The sequence below is a fragment of the Penicillium cosmopolitanum genome, assembly GCF_028827165.1.
Source record: "Penicillium cosmopolitanum strain IBT 29677 chromosome Unknown utg000003l:1.0-3747932.0:1.0-3751027.0, whole genome shotgun sequence".
NCBI lineage: Eukaryota > Fungi > Ascomycota > Eurotiomycetes > Eurotiales > Aspergillaceae > Penicillium > Penicillium cosmopolitanum.
Window position 1 is genome coordinate 600644 of NW_026622673.1, and position 18625 is coordinate 619268.

The 18625-nt window shown below is 48.0% G+C and overlaps 2 protein-coding genes across 2 annotated transcripts; both read right to left on the minus strand.

Moving 5' to 3' along the window:
• Window positions 1–3138: 3138 nt before the first annotated feature.
• On the minus strand, window positions 3139–3318 carry N7509_000371 (uncharacterized protein; the record flags this gene model as incomplete). The annotated part of the gene is made up of 1 exon (XM_056625018.1): window positions 3139–3318. One exon carries the CDS (start codon window positions 3316–3318, stop codon window positions 3139–3141), a length of 180 nt encoding a protein of 59 aa, XP_056493600.1.
• A 6642-nt stretch (window positions 3319–9960) lies between these two features.
• N7509_000372 (uncharacterized protein) lies at window positions 9961–11578 on the minus strand (the record flags this gene model as incomplete). Its single annotated transcript, XM_056625019.1, has 6 exons — window positions 9961–10010; window positions 10096–10342; window positions 10402–10532; window positions 10581–11067; window positions 11194–11352; window positions 11408–11578. The coding sequence occupies 6 exons, from the start codon at window positions 11576–11578 to the stop codon at window positions 9961–9963; spliced, it is 1245 nt and encodes a 414-aa protein (XP_056493601.1).
• Window positions 11579–18625: the final 7047 nt, after the last annotated feature.

Sequence of the window (18625 nt, forward strand, 5' to 3'; positions counted from 1 at the left end):
CACACACAGTCCGTGGCTTTGCTAGGTATCTTCTGAGAAGGCACAAAGAACCTTCCAGAGAGATGAGCAGAGGTATTTATTCATGATAGTCGCAATGAAAAATCAAATAATATTCTCGGGGGACTATATTGGTGAATCTTAACGGCGCTAATGGATCCATTGTTCCCCTCTTGGATATTGTAGTATTGCCATTCGAATGGGTCTTTGTCAAAATGTCTCGTCAAACTCTGCTATGGATTGCTCCAATCAGAGAAACTGTATGGCCTAAAACTAATTCCTGGTCTGAACCAGTAGCGGAAGCGTCTTCGTTATTGCAGGATTATATACCATGGAGCTATTGAACATATTCTTCTGGTGGCCTTATGATTTTGACCAGCCTCATCAACTACAGATATCTTTTTCGTGTCCGTTAGCAAGAAATATTCCGGAGTCTACGCAGGCAGTACGCAGACAAGAGGCAGGCAAGAAACAGGTCCTTGGTTATCAATTTACTTCTCTGCCCTTTTAAATAGAGAATGAGAAATACAGGATAATTTGATAAACAGAGAGCCGAAATCAACCCTGTGAGACAGATACGATGTAATTTTGTTTAACTTAACGAACCAAATCTGGAGTCCTAGTGACAAGGGTCCTCTAAAGAATAGAGCTCATCAACTAATCTGTTCGTGGCGGTCTTTCTCGAGACTATTTAGCTTCATCTTTAGTGTTAGAATTCAAACATTCCATTTGGCAGGGTAAGTAGCTCGGCAGTCGTATCTAGACCTCGCCATATTGCTTTTTTGGGTACCCAGCAGGTACCCGCGAACCCGCCAAGAACCCATCAGCCTGTATATTACAGACTTACAACTATATTACAGTATATACAGTGACACAGCAAAAGTTTGGATACCTCTTCTGCTACCGCCTTCCTGAAGCAGCCTCACCGTCCGGTATCCTCGTCTTTGATTAGTGGAGGCCTGTCCGGCAGAATTAGGGGTGTTCAAACTTTTGCTGTGTCACTGTATTGCACATAAAACTGTGTAATATGCTATATATTACCTGTATTGAAATTTATTGGCGGGTTTTGGGTCAAGGGTCGATACCCGACCCGCGATTTTGGCGAGGTCTAACAAAGATCGGTTGCGACTTTTTGAAATGTTCAAATGCCGCAAGATTACATCATTCATGGGGTTAATCTGATGGTCACGATGCAACCAGTAACCCCACTTAAGCTATCTTCCGGATTTCGGAACCCCCTGAACCACGAATCACACTACGAAGACAATCGGTGTGCAAAACTTCAGCCAGCCACCAGCACCTGGATGTAGGGTGATATAATTGGACCCAGAGCATCGATGCGGTCCAACTTGTATGACGCAAAAGACCCCGTACCGGAATTTCTCATGTCGCCATCATACACCAACCTAATCAAGTGGTTGTATATAAACATGTACCCGAGTCTGACTACTTCTAAAATGTTGTTTCTACAATCTTGAAACTCCCCCACACCTTCACAATCTACTAATATTTGACCCTGAAAACTACATCATGGCAAAGGTTCGGTTTTCGTGAAGCCTTAAAAGCTTCTTTTAATTCTGAACAATACTTATATTTTTCTAGCCAGTAATTATCAGATTTGAGGATCCGGAGTCGTGGGACAGTGTGAGAGAAAATGTTGATAGGTAAGCGGAAAATTAATTGAAGGGTTTTTTTTTGTTTGCAACGGTGCGGCTGACATACCTGAAGCATTTTGGACAAATACACTGGAACCTCACAGTATCCTTCCACCAAATCTTTCCCCCCTATTATACTTGGTGCAGAGTATGTGTGCTCTCCGTACTTTGGAAGGATTATCTAACGTGGATAATGCAGACTCGATGAAGATGCCGTCGAGGAGTTGAGGAACCTGAGTGGAGTACTGGTGCACTATCCGGACGAAGAGGAAGATTAGTGTCTTACTTATGCTCACTTGGCTGCAATATAGCAGGCCGGACTTTGTACCAAGATCGAACTTGAGGCAAACCAGAAAATTAAGATGCGAATACCCCGCTCACGTAGCTCAGCCAATAAATTTCAATACAGGTAATATATACCATATTACACAGTTTTATGTGCAATATAGACTGTAGTGTAGTTGTAATTCTGTAATATACAGGCTGATGGGTTCTTGGCGGGTCCGCGGGTACCCGCTGGGTACCCAAAAAAGCAATATGGCGAGGTCTAGTCGTATCTGTCGATTGAAGTGGAGAATACGTTACTGCCAGCAGCTGGATGATTCAGCGCATACCCGATCTCCTACCTGTTTCGTATAGTAATCGGAGTATTCTCGGAGTAGCAGCCCTGTAACACGCTAAACAACCCCTGAAATATGGCCTTCTGAGCAGTGGCCTGCAGATAGTTGCCCTGAAACGAAGGAACGTAGTGAAAGGGTATACTACCCTGCACGACCTGCCCGCGGAACTTTGCTGTTGCTCCCACTATCAACCTCGTTGCTGATCTCGACGCTGGTTCGTCCGTTTTCCTGCCAAGAAATGCTCTTATTCGGTGTCTCTTCTGCCTTCTTTGGCGTCGTGCGTTTTCTCGCAGGTCTTGTCGCTTTCTTCTTGTCAAGGCATCCTTGTCTCTTGTCGCTGAAGAACTTCCGACATCCCGGTCTTCTGCGATATGATTCCCTGCTTGTTGTTGCTTGATCCGTGTCCGCCACGTATCCCACAATCGCGCACTTCTGTTTGACACTGACGCTTTCTTTTCTATGCATTATCATCCCCGTAATTTCTCGCTGCTCCATGCTCCTCCACGTTTCACTTCTACGCCCAACTGCCTTGCGTTCCTTATGTGAGCCTACGGAAGGGCACCGTGTGTTCTTTCGAAATTGTCTGTCCTACTAATGCCTGCTCTCCTTGCCCCAACTACATTCTGTTCACGCTGCGCCAGACCGTGGCACTCCACACAGTTTAAGACTTGCGTGGATTGCCGGCGGGGGGCATCTCTGCGGGGGTTCAGAACGAGACAACTCGCCGCTGCTGCTGGAATGGGTAACCTTTCTAGCGAGCCGCCTCCGTCTCCAAATTCCCTCGCCGTGCCTGTCTTTTCCACTCTGTTTTTTGCTTGCTCGACGTGTGCGCGGCCGTGCCACCCATCCTATGATACGGCGACCTGTTATCGCTGCCGCCAGCCAGCTACATGGAGGACGACGGCATCTTCCACGGGGTCGGGAACGCTGAGAGTGTTGCTTCCTGGAGGTCCTCTGCCCGAGCCGTGCTTCCAGCCGTCACCGTTCTCACAACTGTCACCAACCGCCTCCCGCAAAAGGTCCAATCCGACTCCACTGCGCGCCATAGTCAAAAGGCAAAGATCGCTTGCGCAGGGGACATTCCAGGATAATTTAGATCGAGCGCTTTGTTTCCTACGCGATGAGCTAGAAGCTCGGGCCGTCGCCTCCGATGTATTTCCCCCGGAAATCTCCTGCTCACACATACGAACATCCGTGGCCAGGTACGAGGACGGGATTTCCACCGCGGCGAAGAGACATGTCTGTTGCTTATGCGGAAAACTTGTGCCCGCCACTAATACCTACCATTTGGATATTGACGATCCTTTGTTGTTGCCATTCGAGGGAGCCCTTGATACTTGCGGCCGGCATGGTGACACTTGGGATCTCTGCTCATCATGCTATGATTCACTCAATCGAAATGTCATTCCTAAGTTCTCTGCGAAGAACCTTGTGAATGTGACTCTGTGCCAGAACTTTCCGTCCGCTCTGGAAGGCCTTACTCTGACAGAAGAGTGCCTCATTGCAAAGTGCCACCCTCTTGGTGTCGTTTTGAAACTGCGACCGGGCGGCCGCTCCTCGCCAGTCAGCTACCATGCCCTCCGCGGTCATTTCATTGTCATTCCACAAGATCCAGGACCACTACTCGATATCCTGCCGAGCCCGGACTTAACTCTGCATGGCCTTATCAAGGTGTTCTGGTTAGGTGCCAGACGCCCCGCAGATTCGGACCTGAATCCATTTCTTCTCGTTCGGAAGGCCAAGGTTCTGGCGGCCTTGCAATATCTTGTTCAACATAACCACCTCTACCGTAACCTCACGATCAACCGTCCCATGATCGACGACTGGGCCGATGACTTCATTCCGCCAGAGTTGCGAGATAGCATCATTTGCCTCGACGAGTCCGATCACCATGAGCGTGAGGGGTACACGGTAAACCTAGAGACAGGGAACTACGAGAATGATCTTCAGGCTGCCCAGGATAGTGCGCTTGACGCTAGTGGCGGTGAGCCTCTCATCACCGGCTCCGTCTCCACGGACATCAACGGAGAACGTCAGGACCCCGACCTTCGTGCGTTGGACGCTTTGTTTAGCGTAATCACGAACAGACCGGCACTATCGCGTGAGGACTTATCGGTTAGAGAAAGTGAGAGGAACACGCAAGCCTTCGATCATCGAAAAGTGCCGATGATCTCTTACACAACCCATGGAGAAACCACTCTAGTGGATCACTGGACAGATCCGCATTACTTTACCGCTGCATTCCCAACCTTGTTTCCCGCAGGGATCGGTGGCCATCTTGATGAACGAACTATCCCGATGTCGCTTGCCGCTTTTGCGGACTGGGCTTTGCGTCACCACAGTAAAAGGTGGGTCGCTTTCTTAAAAATATTAATTAAATAGTGATGCCTGCGTCTGCTTATTCGCGTAGGTTCGCACGCCACAGGACCTTCATGTACCTGCTGTATGATGTGATCCAGCTCCGGAAGTCTTCCATGGGCAACGCATTCCTCGTCAAACGGCAGAATTGGCAGTCTACAAAAGACGACATCGCCTCTCTCACGGTGAACCAGCTCCAGGACGCAGCCAAGTCGGTCACAACTGGCCAGAAAATAGAGGACCCGGTCATTAGGCGACTGTTGCGAAACATCGAGACTATCGGGATGCAGGTTCCGGGGTCCTTCGCTCAAAAACTAAGAATGCGCTCTGAAATCCGAGGACTGATTGCTCGGTACGGCATGCCCGCTTTTTGGATCACCATCAACCCCTCCGACCTGCGGAATCCCCTGGTCCTGATCTTGGCCGGTGTAGAGTACTCTGGGGATCATCTACCCACGGCAAATGCCGCTATCCGTGAGGCTGCAGCTACATCTAACCCGGTGGCTGTCGCCGACTTCTTCCATCACGTCTGCAAGGCCGTCCTGGACGGCCTCTTCGCTACCAATACTGGCCAAATCGGCATCCTTGGCGATCTCTCGAACCATTTTGCTGTTGTCGAGACGAACGGTCGAGGCATGCTGCATCTCCACGGATTGGCATGGGCGAGGGGGAATCTGGCTTTCACTACTCTACGAGACCGTCTCCTCCAGGATAGTGAATTTGCAGCTCGCATGATTCGCTACTTAGAGTCAATCATTACCCAAGGCGTTGATGAGAGTATTCCGCACGACCCTGAAGTGGACCTTCCCAGCATGCCACCGTCAGCCACAGACTTTGAATGCGATGACGACTTTCATCTCCGACTATCCCATGATAGCAACTGCGTCGCTCGTAAAATGCAAGTCCATTCGAAACACCATCTCGCCACATGCTTCAAGTATCGCCAGACGGGATCCAGGAAGAATGCTTGTCGATTCGGCATGCCTAGAGATCTCGTTCCTACCTCCAACGTAGACGAGTTTGGACTGATTCACCTCGCCCGAAATCACGCCTGGATAAATCCGTGGAATCCCGCCATCGCGAGTTGTGTCCGGTCTAATCAAGACATCTCTTGGATTCCAACGATTTCCAAGTCTCTTTCTCTGATCTACTATATCACGAACTACGCCACGAAAGATGATGTCTCCCCATGGCAGATAGTAGCAAAGGCTGCTTTATTGAGGCAGTCCATTGAGAAGGCAAAAGTTGCTGAACGACCAACCGCAACAGACCTCCGGCTTCGACAAAAGGGTATGGGGAGTTTTGCACTACGCTGCTTTAATGCGCTCTCTCATGACCGGGAGATCAGCGGTGTGCAAGTCGCTAGCGTGTTGCTCCAGCTACCCACCTATTACACAGTCAACTACAACTTTACCCGAATCAACCTCTGGTGGTTAAGGCGTTATGTCCGGGCGATAATTCAGTCAGATAACCTTGTAAGCAGTCGCTCTTCCGACCCTATCGCAGAAGAACCTTGCACGTACGAAACTGGCGACACCGCCCCCGTAAGCATCTTTGACAATTATAAGTGGCGAGGACCACACCTGGCTCATCTTGCATTGTTTGAATATTGCATGCTTGTAAAGACCAAGAATATACGCGATACTATTGCAGATGATGTGGACTTCGACCCAAGTCATCCCAGATATGCCAAGCATGTGCAGCGCCTGGCGCGCTCCCGATCCCAAGTGGCCACCGTGACTTTCACCGGACAGCTAACAGAGTTCCAGGCCGCGGAAGATGCGATTCCTGGAGGTCATCCGAAAACAACTGCGATTATAAATGACATATCCGAGATATTATTAGGACTCTTTTGTTCCTGGGCCCACTTGGTAAATCTCTTCCGACGGTACGCGACACAACGGGACACCTGCTCTCAAGTATGGACGGCCGTTAAACCAACCCTCCCACTTCACATCCAAGGATTTGCCAGAAACATCGAATTACTGCGGAAGTCTAAAGAAGACTGCCAAGCTGATGCAAAATTGTGGAACTCTGCAAACGGCACCGCTGACTCATTTCACCACGATGTCGATGGATTTGGCCCGGCGACTTTTGCTTCTGATAACGATGAGGCCGAAGAATCCTTTCACCTGCAAGATGAGACTTTCAATTCAGAAACATTGATTGCAGCCTACCACTCCATCACCAAATTATGGCATCGAGAAATTCTAGTCGCTGCGCGGCGGATTCCCCCCTTGCTCCGCGCGATAACCCAACCCCGAAGCTTAGCTCTACACAACCTTCAGCCGGTCGACATCTTACGCACTCCTGCGTACGAAATATCTGGCCTAAGATTCATCCCACCATCAACTTTACAAGCGTGGGAGTTTCGACTGAAAGATGTCGCTAACCTTGATCATGAGGAAAGCGCGGATCATGATGCTGCGACCTCTGGCTTTGTGCTTGACGATTTCGACGTCCAGATTGAAGATGGCATTTTGCACCCTATGCTGGCTAGCTCGGACACGATCCCTATAATGGGCGACCGCCGATCGCGGGTTGGCCAGCATCCCACTGGTGCCTCTCTTGTGTCCCTAGTCAGCGAAGTGATCCCGCTAAATTGGAAACAAGGAATGATTGTCGAGAGGGTGCTATCTGAGGCTTTGGCCTGGGCAGACCACCCTTATGATTCGACCCGACGCAAGCAGACCCTCCTCTATGTTGGAGGAGAAGGCGGCACGGGAAAGAGCCAAATCGTTAAGGCAATTGACGCCGGTATGAACCTTATCGAACGGAAACATGAGGTGATCGTCATGGCGCCGACGGGTGCCGCGGCCGACAACATCGGCGGGAATACCTACCATACGTCTTTAGGAATCTCCATCGACCGCTCGCGAAGAACTGCAATGAGTTCCCGAGTAACACGGCTCTGGTCTCGCAAAACCATCATGATCGTGGACGAGGTAAGCATGATGGATTTAACCATGATCAGCGTGATTGATAATCACTGCAAGATCGCGAAATCCCTGGACAGATCCTCCACTGATCTTTTCGGCGGTCTTCCCGTCGTCATCTTTATCGGCGATTTTTTCCAGTTTCCACCTGTTCGGGGCCCGGCACTATGGAAGGAACCAAGAAGGGGCGCGGGTGAGGATGAGAATGGCCGACTCCTCTGGCATCAGTTCAAACAGGTAATCATCTTGGATGAGCAAATGAGACCATCGGAAGATGCTCCATTCCGCGATCTCCTATCGCGAGCCAGAGTAGGGACTTTAACTGATGCCGATCGATCCGTCCTTAACAGCAAAGCCATCACGTCCTTAATCAGCCCTCAATTAGAAGATGCTACCACTGTCGTTAAGCTAAACTCTCTGCGTCACCAGGTGAATCGCGTTCAGATAGAGCAATTCGCACGCTCCCGATGCCAAAATGTCTATATATTTCCTGCGCATCATTCGCGGACCAAGTCAACTGGCCCTATCAACCTCCGACTTCGTGCAGATGACTTGCTCCACCAACCAGACCAAGGCACTAAGATCCCTTTCTCGGGGCTCTTCCTGTACACCTCGAACATGCCTAGCACTATCCTGACCAACATTTGCACTCTGCTCGGCCTGGTCAATGGTGCAGCGGGGACAGCTGTAGGAATCGCGGTAGACCCTACTGGTCGGTTAATATTTCGTAACCAGTCTTGAACTGAACCCCCCTAACACCTCCCCACCAGCTGAATTCTTTGCAATCGACGAGCTCTATATCATGTGCACCAAACCGCCTGCCTGCATTTTATTCAAGCCGGATAAAGCAAGGGCCACAGGATTTGAAGACCTTGAACCTTCCGTCATGCCAGTCTTTCCATTAGAGCGTTCTATCACCCTGAAAGGGTATTCGGTACGAAGGAAGCAAGTCCCCATGTGCCCAGCTTTCTGCCTCACCGACTACAAAGTGCAAGGCTCAACCCTTATCGCTGCAGTCCTCGATCTCAAAGATGACACTACCATCCGGGGACAAGACCATCACCGGAAGTATTGCTCGACGTATGTGCAGCTATCGAGACTTCGATCCTCCAAAGGACTTCATCTCCTTCAGGAAGTCGGCATGGAAGACCTCCGATTCGGACCGGATCCTCGACTGTTAACTGAAATGCAAAGACTCCAAGAACTCGAAAAGGCAACGATTACTGCGTGGCAAGAAGGTTCGGACATATAAGCGTGCGCTTCATCCTAATAGAGTAATATAAACGCGTAATGTCATTTATTGCTTCGGACTGGCAGGTCATCATATCATGCACTGATTCTGCAAAAGGAGGTCCACGTCGCACGTAATCCTCACCGGTCAGACGAATGCACATAACACCCAATACTGAGGGACCACCTCTGCTCTGTTCATTTTGACTTTGCGGATATATTTTCGTAATCATCCTCGTCCAGTCATCGCACCTTGTGCCGCACTGTGCCACGCAACTTGGTACGATACAGTTGGCCGATAGTAGCGAAATGCATGTATCTTTCTGGTGCCTCATCTAAACCAAGCGTTCGACTTTCATGTTACCACTCGGCTCCGCTTCACTTTTCTCACTTATTTCGTTTCAGGGCCACAGCGTGCGACAGCGCGCGTCACCAGTCTCAACACCTTCAATCAATCTACAATCAATCATCTGATTCTATTGGACATGTTCAGTACTAGCCAGTACATCGATTCCTCATACTGACAAATAACTATGTGGAGCTTTGTTTTGTCATATTTTGTATTTAGTAACGTGATTGTAATATTCGGTAGATAGATTGTCCGAGCTACCATACAAAATCGTATGGTAACAGAGACATTCGCAATTAAGACTCTTTGCTATCTCATTCGTGCATGGCCCACAGCTGCTCCGACAAAGGAGCCCTTTAATAAAGTCACGTTATTTTTTTACACCCGCTCCGCTGTAACCCGCTCAGTGCCGTCTAGGCTGCGTCACTATCCGCATTATCGTACGATAGTTATCGATCGATCGTATCCAACTGCCGATAACGATAGCTTTTCATTATCGATTATCCGCAGCGGATACGATACGGAATTTTTTGGCCTCAGCGGATATCGTAAGATATCCTTCGGATAATAAACATTACAAATAGGCCAAGACTCGTGATCTCGTGGAGCCTGCATAGATTATGCAGTTTTTCTGGTATTTTTTGTGTATCTTCATGGTATAGCATGATCGAAAATTGAGGATTTTGGGTGCAGTTTCGTTATTTAATACTTAGCAGCGTGTACACTCTTTGATATTAATGTGAAGGTACCCTGCGGGGCTCTGAATTCAGCTAGTTTACATGATTTTGACTATTTACATCAGATCTTTTTCTATCTCAAAGCCATCCGGCATCTTTGGCCTCTTCCGAATCCTCCCCGATCGCCCCTGCGTAGCTCAGTTGGTATTTCAGGAAGAGGAAGCCCACCATCATCACTGTCTTGATGCTCAATAGCCTGATGTGGCCTCTTACTCTGTGTTGTAGCCTGTGCAAGATGTGCTTCATTCTCCAAATCACTCTCTGGTTCATCTAGTAGCTCCTCAATTTGGTGTCTACCCTCCTCCTCGTCGTCACTAATAGGATCAATGCCATTCAGTGATGGAGAAGGCTTCCAAGACTCATTAAGGATAGCAGCCTCTCCCTCTAAGGTATACTCCTTAATTAGATCAAGCTCGCTTTGCTGGAGATCGAACTTGGAGGAGAAGAAATGGAGCATAAGCTCTTTGATTGTGTCAGGTTTCAGCTTGCCTCAGCGATAGTGGCAGATATCACGGGAACAATTAAAGAGCCGTTCAACACCAGCACCGCTTGCAGGAGTAGAGAGAGAATATCCCGGGCTAGTGCTGCAAGCACTGGATATTCCTGCTCATTCTCCTTCCAGGAGAGACGAGGGTTTCCTCTTGTAAGGCCTGTAGTATTGTAAGCCAAGACCTAGGGATTACTACAGAGATATAAACCTTTTGAGAGATATTGGATGATCTCATCCACTGGCCGATCTACCTCGGGTTGGAGAGTGTGTGAATCCATGATAAAAGCGAGATCGTCATCAGGATCAACCTGAAAGGCTTTAGGCTCTGTAGTTTTGATCTGGGGAAGAATACGCTGCTTGTAGCTTTCAAACTCGGTTTGTAACTTGTTCCGATAGATCTTCATGAAGTCAGCCTGCTCACCATTTGCATTAGTCCCTCGCCAGTCCTCATTATCAAAGTAGCGGAGCTTCTTAGATGGGCAGAGGATGGTAGCAATTGCATAGACTGTTCCATATGGCTCAGTTTTAGTAGCTGTATAATACTTCCTAAGCTTAGCTTTGGCTGCACGTAGTCCCTGGAGCATCCTAATCTTCCAGAGAACACTCTTTCGCTCAAGCTTTTCTTCAGCCGTATCAAAATGATTGAACAGTTTGTTATAGATGCTGAACACAAAATGAACTGTTACATCACGGGTCTTTGATAGCACATTAGTCACATCAAAGAATGGCTTTGCGATAAGAAGATAGTCCACTTGACGTCATTCTTCTGTAGAGAGCTTGAAATGGGAATAGTGATGTGTAGTACAGTATAGATCAAATACTCGCTGTAGTCGCTTAGCACGATCGAGCATCAAAAATGTTGAATTCCAGCGTGTGCGTAGATCCTGGATTGGCAGAAGCCTGATGGGCGTTGTTTGAAGAGACTGGAAAGCGTCACGTCGTTGAGGACTAGCATTAATAAACACAGCAAGCTCTCGGATCTAGATTGAGAATTAGTTACTAGGATATAGTAGTATATACTAGGAAAGAACATACCTTCTTTAACGTATTTATGATATTACCTGATGATTGTTCTGAATATTTTGGCTGTAGGTCATCTAGACGGGCGGGCTGCACATTGACCAGACGTCGCTCATGATAGGCTGCGTGATAATCTCGTTCATGGACTGGTGTTTTTCCATTGCTAGTTGCACCGTTAAGGGACATTTTGAAAGGAGCACCACAGTATGGTTTAATATCGATCGCTTTTCGTCTTTGCCAGCAACGTTTCGGTATGGACTGACCTCGAAGTCATGCACTTATAATTGAACTGACCTTTTCATAGCACTAGCCTGTCATTGTTTGATGCTGAAGTCTTCAAACAGCAAGTGAGTGTAGCTGTCCCGTCATTTGAAATCATGCTGACATGGAATATGCTCAAGATCAGTCACCCTCCACTACTCCTTTAGGAAACCATATGACAGACCTTGGATGAGCTCAAGAATGTTCGAAGATGCGAACACGGTGAGTTATGAAGTGCCTTCATAAGCTGCCTACTGATGATTAATGATAGATCGAAGTCGTCCCTTACACAGCCGCTTCGGCGTTGTCAGAATACAGCGAACAGCAATAGCTAACAACGTAAGTTTCTATCAGAGGCAATTTGGAGAGTATTCATCCTATGCTGACGGCTCCTGACGGCTCCCTCTATCAGAGGGCAAACGTTCGATCACGAGCCGCTCGATCTCCTCTAAGATGTTGTCGTGCTCTCTGTCCATCAGAAACGATCGCTGATGCATCTTTCTAGTCATAGGACAAATTTCAAGATGGCACTCGCCACGACCGAGCGTACTTCCCCATTGTCCTCAAAACTAAGGATGCACGTTGGGCCGGACCAGTGAATCCCAGTGTGTTTCTATTTCGCTGTTTCAAGACACCTGCTTGAAACACCCATTTCGCTCAGGTTGACGGAACAAATCTAGGAAGGCTCAGTGCGCTTTGATTAGCCATACGGTAGAGTTTCAACATGTTTTTATCTCTCCCGGCTTTATCCTGTCCGACCAAGGTTAACTGTCACTATATTAGCTTCCGTATCCCGACGGTCCAGCACCTCCTGTCCCATATCTGGTTCGAAGCCTCGACGACGGCATCATCCGGTCCCATGCTAGGTCAAGTGGGCTCTCGCAGCATCCAGCGACAACGAAGAAAAGCCGAGCATCGACGGCCACCGAGTAAGACCATGGTCTCTCCGAGAATAGTATCAACCAGTAAGGAACTGAGCTTCTGGCCACAGGGTGAGGAATAGCTCTGTCAGGCCCGATTGCAGCTGAGCAAGTGACGAGGCAGACCGCAGTACTGGATCGGCAAGAGCAGTCGTTTCAGGTCGTTTCCTACTTTAGCCTAGGCCAAATGCCACGATCTCTCCTCCAGTGAAAATTTGCCTGGGGCACGAACGGCAAAGACGAAACAGCTATGCATTGGCAGATATGGCCCACATCCATTCCCGCGCTACGGACTGACCCCTGGCCCTCCGACGTGTGATCGAGCTGGCGCCTGCTACCTCGTCTCTGTTTTCCCTATGCTGATGACAGACTACATTGACGACAAGTCCGTACCACCCCCAGTCACCAGAAATGATGCTGACATGGGCAGTGAAACATAGCCCTTGTTCGGCTGTTCCCACGTGTCCGATCGGTGTTGTAGTTTAGAGGTATGAATTATGTTATTTATTCAGAGGCAAACATGAGGCTATATACAACGAGAAGATCAAGTTGATTGGAAATCAACTTGGTTCTTCCTATACATACTTCGGGATTAATTCCGATGGTTCGGCTTGGTTCCTGATCTGCACCAGCATCATATCACAACAAAAACAGTTTGCCGTTGGATGTACTCGATCTAGCACCAATTGTCAGAAACTGGCGCAAGGTGGGTGTTTGCCACTGACCATGCTCGCGGCCTAGATGAGAATCCCAATACCAGCCACAATACACTATCCCGATCGGACTTGTAGGAACGGCCGAAGCAGTGCTGCGTTTCACTGCTTCTCTATACCAGCAAGACTTTTGGTGACTGAGGGTTGTAGAGACTTACCGTTAATGTAGTCTGGTATCAGCGAAGGCCAACCAAAGGTGTAGCGGGCTCAGCTCGATTATACGTGGACGAGGGCCCAGGATCACTCCGTATCGCTGCAAATGAATGTTGGCAATATCTGCCAATGCATAGCTGTTTCGTCTTTGCTGTTCGGATAGCAGATAAATTTTCAAATATGCCAGGACAAGGTCCCGTTCAAAGAGAGAATCGTGGTGTTTGTCCCGGGTAGAATAGGAACTGACCCGAAACGACTGCTTTCGTGGCGAGAGATCTGGGGTAGACCGAGCGCTGCGGTCTGCCTCGTCACTTGCTCAGCTGCAATCGGGCCTAACAGAGCTATTCCTCACCCTATGGCCAGAAGCTCAGTTCCTTACTGGTTGATGCCATTCTCGGAGAAGCCGTGGTATTTCTCGGTGGTCGTCGATGCTACGCTTCCCTTTGTTGTCGCCGGATGCTGCGATCATGCCTGTCGGAATACGGAAGATTCCTGATGCAGTGACAGTTAACCTTTGGTTGGACAGGGTGAACCTGGAAGAGGTGATAGCATGTTGGAACTCTACCATATGGCTAACCGGAGGGCATCGAGCATTTCTGAATTGGACCCGCTAAAAGCGCCAGGCCAAGTGGTCATATCAACCACGTCTTCAGAAACAAAAAAGACGTAAGCTTAGTGAGATTCAGTGGCTTGGCCCATCAGGTTGTTGCAGCTGGTTTAGTTTCGAGGACGAGGGCGGAACATAGCTAGGTCAGGTCGAGTGTAAATTGAAGCTCGCCCTAGGACGAAAAAGAATCATCAGCGATCTTTGCTGAGGAACAGAGAGCCACGGACGGATAGCAATCGTACGGAGATTGAAATGCAGGACTGGGCGATGGGAATGGGCAGTGGCAAAGCATTAGCGTGACTTACATGACATTGAGCGACTCGCGATAGAAAGTTCGCTATACTATACAAGGGGCGTCAGCACATGGTATCTGCTCTTAATTTTGCCGTAGTTTTTGAACTTACATTGTCGGTTCTTGCTGTCCACTGCAGGGGACTGTATAAAGGATGGCACCTAATTATCTTCAATCATTAGCAGGTAGCTTATGAAGGCAACTTGTAACTCACCGTGCTCGCAGCTTGGACCATTCCAGATCCAGATCCTGAAGGGTTCGTTCAATGGCTTCTCAGAGGAATAGCGGAGGCGGGGCTGATATCGAACAGTTTCCATGTTAGCATGATTCCAAATGACTGGGCAGCTACACTCACTTGCTGTTCGAAGACCTCTTGTGTCGAGAAAAGCCAGGCTAGTGAGATGCAACAAGTCAGTCAATTTCGTTACACGATTTTGAAGTCAACATACCAAATAGTAGCCACGGAAACGAAAAGTATTCGATATTCTTTGACCCGGAGTGGCAAAGGAATGCTTGCGAACGACGGTTCTGCTGGCGACGGGCCGGGTATTTATAGCAATTCAGCCAGGCATTCAGCCTGCGTCAATGAGATCACCATTATGAATTGTGAGGGCTCAAACGGAAACTACTCTTCAATGATAACTGGCTCAACATTTCATCATTGGTTCGAAGCAGCTCACGGAGACATTGCATTTTGTCCCTGGTGATCAAGAACATGAAAAATATTTTCTGGCTGTTGGCATGGTTTCAACAGTCATGAGGATGCCGCAGAAAAGAACCGACGGCGGTTATCACTATTCACCACTGTGAGTCCGCCCTTTAGTGCGACGGGTGAGGCGACGAGGTCATGTCATTTCATTTCACTCACCGGTGATGAGCCCGTTACTCCACGCAACGAACACCTCATCAAAGACAGGCAAACACCATGCCATATTGCGACGCTAGATTCCTACCAGCCAAACCGCAGGATTCTTCATTGCCTAACTCGTTTATCTGAGAAAATCCATTACGCCTACACAATATCAAGCAGATACAAGCAATGGTGCAACGTGGGACTGATTCGCACAGCCCACGCCTCGCGAAAGAGCTCCTTGTATAGTTAGTGAGTCACTAGATCGATTATGTTTTCGCAGAACAATTTTTTCTGCTATCGACCTCGTCTTTGCGTATGGCAATACCCACATCGATCTCCTGGGAACTAAGTGGACACGGGAAGGTGGGTACTACTAGGAAATATGAGCCAATAAGTGCCATGAATGACCCACAAGTTTTCAGTGGGATGATTGATTGATATCTGGCCATGGCTCCCAGGAGCGTATGGGTCGTAAGTATGGATGCGATCATTGGATACTAATAATAGAATGATATATACCAGAGAATAATGAGCCAATCGGTGCCATAAATGATCCACATGCGCGACAGAACTCCAGTAGGAATGATTGGTCCAAATCTGGCTATGAGCTCCTAGGAGCCTGAGGCTACCATTCTACCCGCCACATTGGATAGCGTTAATACAATGATGTCCATAACGTACCCATGTCTCCACTCTTATGAGCCCGAGATAGAAACGACATTACAAGCTGGCCGTTGAGATTCAGGTGTTGCCTTTGCGGATATGTTTGAACTACAAACATTTTGAGTAGACCAGATCAAACTCTACGTTACTATCATGGAGGAATCAATGAGAGTACGAAACAAATAGCCGGACAGGGTCTCTTACGAGGCCCCTGCCAGAACTCGTGGTTCAATAAATTGTACTGTATCAATTACTGAGGAATTTTTAATATGAGGTAATATCTGGGTTATCTGCTGGAAGTGCCTCATAGCCATAAAATAGAGATTTATTTACTGCGCAAAGAACAGTTCCTTCGCCATCAGTGTCCTGACCACTGCTGCTTTTGGGCCCGATCAAGCTCTCCCGTCGCCTTATCATACTCATGGTACAAAGTCCATAAATAGTTGCGTTGGCTTTCGAGTTCAGAAGTAATATTTTGCCGATAATTTTCAAGCAGCGATACCTGCTCCTTGATTAACAAAACAAATGATAGAAATGTGTCCTTCCCTGGTGCCCTCTTGGATCATCAAGCAATTTTTTCAGACTTAGTAGGAATATTACGATGATGCACATTAGTCTCACGGTAGCGCTCATAACGGACATCAGGGGCGGGTGCTGTGGACGACACGTATCTGTTGGCAGTCATTGTGAAGGTTTCTTTTGCGGGTGCATGCCAGTCAAGAGTCAAATGGGCTATGCTTTTCACGTATTCGACTGCACCTCGGATATTTATATCCTGGCCGAGAAATCATGGGATATTAAGATTCGGCATGCTCCCATGCCAGCTCCCAGGATTGAAGTCGCACCTCCTAGAGCCCCGAGCCCGTCCCTGTGGGTGTGAACGATCAAAAAGACATGCTATTAGGTTACAGTTAATGACGTACAATAGGAGGAAAATTATCTCAACTTTTGGTGCTATTATCATCCTATCCGCCATAAGTACTAAATTATCGGCAGCTCTCCCGCAAAGCTAGACGAGGCGAAACTCACATATCTATACGAAGAACCAAGTTGATTGGTAACCAACTTGTTCTTCTCGTTGTGCATATATAGCCTAATATTTCCCTCCGAACAAATAAGATAATTCATACCTCTGAACTACAACACTCAACGCAGTTAGACATGGGGTGTAGATCGAACTGACGTTCCATGAATCACTCGCCTTGGAAAACCGCTTGCCTGCCCCCTCAACTTTTAGTCTGCAGGCCTTTTTCCCTGCCTCCTTGGGAACGAATGCTTCCCCTCCTCCATCTGTTAGCCTAACTGTTATCTTTTCCGTCGTGAGTCACAAGTTAACTTCTGCAAAGCATCATACCGCCCAGCGTCCCTTGATTAGGCCATTACAAGAATAAAATATCAGGATATTATCACGGGAAATCCCAAATTTCACTCTCATGCAAAGCTTTCAGTCCTTTTCCAAACCTCGTCCAGTCAATACAAGATCGGGATGAGCAACGACAAAATTCCATGAGACGTATTTGGAAAACCCGACTAGTACCAATATGCCGCTTCATTATGCGAAATATCGAGAGAAAAATGAAAGCATAATCGAAGGGTGTTAATGGAGCAGCCTATTCTATGTAAAGCAATTAACAACTGTCATCTTCCAATTGATCAATCTCGGCCATTGCAAATCTGAAATCCGTATAAATCGTTGCCTTCATGAAGACCGCGGTTTGCCCCGTACTTAGAAGGCCATCAAGTGCTAAACTAACCATAGGCGCAGTTTTCGATTTGATGAGGAAAACCAGATGATAGTTTATTCAATCACCGAGTGATGAAGCCTTTCTGGCCACAATGTGGACCCCCTTTCAAAGCTGTTGTGCTTCCCTACATTAACTCTTTGGCTTGGGTGGAACAGATTCCAAAATACTAGGAGTATGAGTTAGGACTGTCTCCGTGTATTACGTTGCAACTAGCTGATGGAATTATTCAGAAGAGTTGTAGCATAAAAACATAATGTCATTTACCGTAAAATGCTATGTTGAATGATTGAAGTAACGCATACAGGGGTGTGGCTAATGATTGAAGGGGCTGGATCTGACTCAAAGTCGTGAAAAGCCTAGAAAGTAAACCAAATCAATGAATCCTTAAAGGGTCTGATATCATTCCGTCCCCGAAAAGGTTGCTACCCTAGCACACCTAGCAATAACAATTGTCCGTCGACTAAGTGGGTCCAGCTTCTACCAATGGCCAATAAATTTCCCTTTATTGCTGCTGACCGCGGCCCCTGCACCGTCCACCAATGGCACAGACCTCAAGGAAATTTCGTTGCGCACTAAGCCGCAAGGACCTCCTCAAGAAACGTGCGATTCCTCTCATGTGGCTTGGCCTATGCTATGAAGCTCCATGACACACCCTTGGTAGGTGCAGATCGGAGCACTGAGACGTCGCTTGCAATATCCCTCCGCAACGAAGGACCTTTCCCGGGCCATCATCCCCCTTCCAAACCACAGGACATCAAAATTGTTGCTTTCCGTGGTCTTGGCTATCTGCGGTTGCTACGCCGGAACGTGACATTCTTCTGCTTTCTGAAACTGCCTGGCTGAAGTTCGGCATTTGCGAATGTGTGATATGTCGAGTCGATTTTCGATCGCGGTGCGAAATCAGTAGCTTGCCGTTTATGAATCGCCCGACTTGACAGTCCTCCCTTCTCTTTTGTCTGAAAGATAGAGACATCAATGGAGATCTCGGGCTGACATCGAGGGGAAGGTGAACATTCAGTTTCCAGA